The 6,000-nt window shown below is 34.4% G+C and overlaps 1 protein-coding gene across 1 annotated transcript in view; it reads left to right on the top strand.

The window, feature by feature from the left end:
• Positions 1-6,000, top strand: part of ROS1 (ROS proto-oncogene 1, receptor tyrosine kinase) — a 126,825-nt gene that overhangs the window by 90,286 nt on the left and 30,539 nt on the right. Inside the window, 3 exon segments of the mRNA XM_071547884.1 lie at positions 3,225-3,457; positions 4,143-4,319; positions 5,366-5,540. Coding sequence (XP_071403985.1) covers positions 3,225-3,457; positions 4,143-4,319; positions 5,366-5,540 — 585 coding nt within the window.

The raw sequence follows: 6,000 nt of genomic DNA, 5'->3' as shown, positions 1-6,000 counted from the left end.
AAAGAAAAGACGAGAAAAGAAAAGAGAAAAGAAAAGAGAAAGGAAAAGAGAAAAGAAAAGACGAGAAAAGAAAAGAGAAAAGAGAAGAGAAAAGAAAAGAAAAGAAAAGACGAGAAAAGAGAAAAGACGAGAAAAGAAAAGAGAAAAGAAAAGAGAAAAGAAAAGAGAAAAGAAAAGACGAGAAAAGAAAAGAGAAAAGAAAAGAGAAAAGAAGACAAGAAAAGAAAAGAGAAAAGAAAAGAAAAGAAAAGAAAAGAAAAGAAAAGAAAAGAAAAGAAAAGAAAAGAAAAGAAAAGAAAAGAAAAGAAAAGAAAAGAGAAAAGAAAAGAGAAAAGAAAAGAGAAAAGAAAAGAGTAAAGAAAAGAGAAAAGAAAAAAGAAGACAAGAAAAGAAAAGAGAAAAGAAAAGAGAAAAGAAAAGAGAAAAGAAAAGAGAAAAGAAAAGAGAAAAGAAGTCAAGAAAAGAAAAGAGAAAAGAAAAGAGAAAAGAAAAGAGAAATGAAAAGAGAAAAGAGAAAAGAAAAGAGAAAAGAAAAGAGAAAAGAAAAGACGAGAAAAGAAAAGAGAAAAGAGAAAAGAAGACAAGAAAAGAAAAGAGAAAAGAAGACGAGAAAAGAAAAGAGAAAAGAAAAGAGAAAAGAAAAGAGAAAAGAGAAAAGAAAAGAAAAGAGAAAAGAAAAGAGAAAAGAAAAGAGAAAAGAGAAAAGAAGACAAGAAAAGAGAAAAGAAGACAAGAAAAGAAAAGAGAAAAGAAAAGAGAAAAGAAAAGAGAAAAGAAAAGAGAAAAGAAGACAAGAAAAGTAAAGAGAAAAGAAAAGACGAGAAAAGAAAAGAGAAAAGAAGACAAGAAAAGAAAAGAGAAAAGAAAAGACGAGAAAAGAAAAGAGAAAAGAAAAGAGAAAAGAAAAGAGAAAAGAAAAGACGAGAAAAGAAAAGAGAAAAGAAAAGAGAAAAGAAAAGAGAAAAGAAGACAAGAAAAGAAAAGAGAAAATAAAAGACGAGAAAAGAAAAGAGAAAAGAAAAGAGAAAAGAAAAGAGAAAAGAAAAGACGAGAATAGAAAAGAGAAAAGAAAAGAGAAAAGAAAAGAGAAAAGAAAAGAGAAAAGAAAAGACGAGAAAAGTAAAGAGAAATGAAAAGAGAAAAGAAAAGAGAAAAGAAAAGAGAAAGGAAAAGACGAGAAAAAAAAAGAGAAAAGAAAAAAGAAAAGAGAAAAGAAAAGACGAGAAAAGAAATAACGAGAAAAGAAAAGAGAAAAGAAAAGAGAAAAGAAAAGACGAGAAAAGTAAAGAGAAATGAAAAGAGAAAAGAAAAGAGAAAAGAAAAGAGAAAAGAAAAGACGAGAAAAGAAAAGAGAAAAGAAAAGAGAAAAGAAAAGAGAAAAGAAAAGACGAGAAAAGAAATAACGAGAAAAGAAAAGAGAAAAGAAAAGAGAAAAGAAAAGACGAGAAAAGAAAAGACGAGAAAAGAAAAGAGAAAAGAAAAGAGAAAAGAAAAGAGAAAAGAAAAGAGAAAAGAAGACAAGAAAAGAAAAGAAAAAAGAAAAAAGAAAGAAAGAAAAGGAAAAAGAGAAAAGAAGAAAAAAGAAAAGAAGACAAAAAATAAAATCTAGCCTATAATCAATAGATTTCAAATCTTTGTATGGGAATCCACATCTGTAGTATAAGATTAGTTTGACACATTGATTGAATAAGATTGAATACTATTGGGATGTGGCAAGAATTCACACCATTACTTCTTTGTATGGTAAACTGATCCATCCTGCAGCAATGTACAGCCTTTCAGTCATGAAACATAAGGGTAGCATATGAAATGGGAGGCTGAATTGCTCCACTGAAATGGAATTTTTCAGTCTCAAGTTAAAATGAAACACGAAACTCAGAATGGGCTTCTCTAGTTGGAGCAAAGCAAAACATCTGAATCAAAATAAAGTCCTAGACCAAAAACAAATAAAACCAATCAAGCAAACAAAATCTCCAGACACACTATTCCAGCCTACAAACCCTGAGAATTTTTAATACGCATTTGTATCAACATTCAGTGTGCTTTTCATATTTGTTGAAAAATTTCCAACTAGCTGTAAATAGAAGGTATATGTGTCCTGGCACTTATGTTCTCAATTTCATGAATGTAAGTGCTAGTTTAAATTGTAATCAGATGCTGCTAGAGTCTCTTGAAGTGTGTGCACTATTTTACACCTCTGAAGCTGTGTGAATTCCTTCTGCATTTCTCTCAATTCTGTAATGAAGTGAAAGAAGCTTGGATTAATCTATGCTTTCCATCAAAGAGCATGATAGAGGGAATGAAAAGAAAGGAAGACAATTTAGAGAAGAAAAAATGCATTGCTCTTACCACAGAGTGTCACTCTTGCTCCATCTATGTTTTAGCTGGAGCAATTAGAAATTAGTCTTTACTAGCCTAGTTTCTGCATATTTTATTAAATAATCTGCAATCTTGCTACTAGAACATATCTTATAACATATGGACTCATCATTCTGGTATTTTGGGAACATAAGTTAACTTTTTACCTATCTGGACAGTTCAATAGGCAATTTTTTAATGCAGAGTGGAGGCATGCCATATACTATTTCAAAGTTGGTGACCTTAAAGCTTCAAAGGAAGGCCTGATTTTTCCAGAAAAATTAGTGGGTTAACCAGCTGATATGGACATCTGACCAGCAACCCAGTTTCTTCCTTACACAGCTCAGCCAGATCATGTATTTCTGAGTAAAATTGTAAATGATGGCAAACAGTGCTTCATTTGGGGCTTTCTTCCTTCACAAGTTTCTGCTCAAGAAAAGGCTTTTCAATTGGAATAGCACACAGATATTTTTTGAGTGCTTGTCCAAGTAAGCATCATATTAAACTCATATCTGCCTCCCTGGTTAGGAAACAAAACGACAGCAGGAATTCAGTGGTATAACTATACATGTAGTGGTATAGGATGCCAGCTGGTTTTTGGAGAGTTTTTAGTCTGCTTTCATTGTAGGATAGAAAGGAAGATACTAAAAAGTCCCTGAAAATATTTCAAACTTTTCTGCAACTTACTGACTATACAAGAATACCAGTTTTACATGTGTAAAGTGTCAGTTCTGTAAATGAATCATATTCATGCACATATTTAATTTCCTTGGTGACATTTCTTGACTTCCTTAAAAAATAAAACAAACAAAAAAGTCTTGTGAGATTTGTACCTAAAAGGAGATTATTTTTTCTTTCTATTTCAGTACCAGAGGCAGTTAATACCATTAAAACATTAGTTTTGTCCGACACCACCATCAACATATCTTGGAGTGAACCTCTGAAGCCAAATGGACCTCTTGAATCCATCCGCTATCAAATTTCTGTGAATTTACTACCTCCTGTCCCAGAGACACCCTTGCGAAAAAGTGAGTTTTCAAATGGAATCCTTACCCGGTCTGACAGTGGACTCCAACCTGGAACAAGCAATTCATTCAAGGTATACTTGCAAGTAGTTTTACTGATTTCATCACTTACCAGCAAATCTTTTGACTGCTCTTCTGTAAAGCAGACAAATAAAAGCATCCAATGTGGATTCATAAGAACAAAATGCACTGCTTCTCCTTGTCCAGATGAAGGTTTAAAAGAAAAACAATCTATGATGTATATGGACAGCAGGGCTATTGGCAGAGTGACATTTTCAAAAACAACCAAATAAATGTTGTCTGCAGAATGGACACTGGGTACATCACAAATAGTTACAGAGTGGTTTTCACAGCTGGGAGAAAATTCAGCTGATGGCACGAGGGGATCTGTTCTGGTCTTAGTTTGATGATTTTGTGCTTTTGTTAATGATTTGGATATATATATATATATATGAGATACAGATATAGATGATATAGATTATAGATAATATAGATTATATAGATGATATAGATATACACTTATGCGCCCACGTGTACACACACACTCTTCTGAAGAAGGGAAGGATACTCCAGGTCATGAACTTCCAGCCTTAAGATGTGTAACATTGCAGCTATGAGGCTTAAAATCTTTCTACACTTGTATTGCCTGAATACTGTTTTGTTTGAAAACAGCTAGTCTTCCGAACATTTTGAATTGCTAAAGCAAACCTGCCTTTTCAGCTGGTCTGATATTGTGTAGTTCATTCATTTCCTCACTAGGTTCTTGCTTTTCATCCTGATGAGAACTGGTTTTCTGAAAGTGCCCCTGTCATTGCAAAAACTTTTGAGACTCCACCTGCACCTATCAACATAGTTCCCAGAAACACCAGTTTCCAGCTAGAAAGGAGAGCTCCTTCACACGTCAATGAAACCAGCTTCTGGTTTGAGCTGCATAAGGTAAAAATACCTCTTAGGAGGGGTTTTTTTGTTTTTGTTTTTTGTTTGTTTGTTTGTTTTGGGTTTTTTTGGGTTTTTTTTTGTTTTGTTTTGTTTTGGTTTTTTTTTCAGATTAGAGCAATTTTAAGCTACTGTTATGATGAACAGGACAGGCTGGGTGGCAGGATGTACATGAAGAGCCTCAGTGGATAATTTGGGTATGGTGATGTCAGTCTTAGTGGCTCAGGAGGGACAGGATGGAGTCAGTGTTTGCCAGGAACAAGGAGGAATGCAGCTATAGCATTTAGTACTCCATAGTGGCAAAGGACATCCTGGATGACCCCACTAGAATTCCTCCTGGGTCTCCTGTTTCCTTACTGCCCTGCCCCAGCCTGGCTTGCAGCTATAAATCCTATGTCTGCTCTGCACAAGAAAAATAAGAAAAGGGTTTTCAGCAATAAATACCATCTACAGCCTAGTATCTGAATTTTATTTTCCTGTGATAGAATCTAGGAGAGAATGGTAGAGACAAAGACAGATCCAGTAGTGTCAACCGTAAAAGTAAGTTCTGCAGCGACAGCAACATGGATGGAAACTTCAGATTTTAATACCTGAACTCCTGGACACTGAAAAAGTCATGTGCTAAACTGAATTGCACAGATTCTTTCCTACAGAGAATCAGGTTCATTAGACCTATATCAATCATTTCCCTGCCGTAAAACAAACATCATAGTACAATTTCTCTAAACTGCCTCCTTTCAATTGTGTCATGGCAAGCTGAACTCATGGACACATCATGGTGATCCACCTTTTGGCTGTGTAAAGCGGTCACTTAACCTGTTGTTCTTTATTATTGACAAGACTTGTAGGTCTTCTGAAAACAAAACGTTAGGGTTTTTGTCCTTCATTTCTAAGAGGACAAAGTCCCATGACTGAAACAGCACATGTATCGTATCTCCACTACAAGATTAAGACGTGGAAAAGTAGTTAATCTACCCAGGAATAGAACTGTGACATGCTTTCAGAAGAGCAAGAAAGTTGACCATGATGATGTTTTATTTTTCTAGGGGTCAACAAAGACTGACTGGTTTTCTCCAGAGAGCACTACATGCACAGCAGGTCTTGTTTACATATGTAACCTCACAGGAACCCTTCCTTCAACCAACTACTTTGTAAGAGTAACAGTAGTTTATGCTACAGGAATGAAAAGCACTTCTTCTTCAACAAGCTTTAAAACTACAGGTAAGAACCTCATGTCAGGCAACAAGATTTTAAGACTATTTGGGATTTGAATATTAAACAATGTTTTCTAAAATTTAGCAGGTAATTTTCTTATATTAAGAGCAAATAGTTCTGTGTGTCTGAAAAATAAATAATGCAATACCATACTTTCAAAAATAATAAGGGAAAAGATAGGTTCATTTCCAAGTGGAGCAGAGGAAAAGAGGGAGGGAAACTGAAATGAAATGCCTACACACATGTGAGGTCATTACTGGTGAAAGGCTGCATGTGAAAAAAAAATTTGAAATTTATCCCTTGCAAAGAGAAGGCCAAAGATACTTCTGAATGGAAATTGTTGATGAAGGTCCTCCATCATTTTGTACCTCTAAACACCCATGTATACATTTAATTTTTTTGTGCCTGCTAGCTCTTTGCCTTACTAAATACACATTCTAAAGTTTCTGTTTCTTTCCCTGTTTGT

The sequence above is a fragment of the Pithys albifrons genome, chromosome 2, assembly GCF_047495875.1.
Source record: "Pithys albifrons albifrons isolate INPA30051 chromosome 2, PitAlb_v1, whole genome shotgun sequence".
Taxonomy (NCBI): Eukaryota; Metazoa; Chordata; class Aves; order Passeriformes; family Thamnophilidae; genus Pithys; species Pithys albifrons.
The sequence above is the reverse complement of the archived record's forward strand: the minus strand, read 5'-3'. Positions and strand labels throughout refer to the sequence as shown.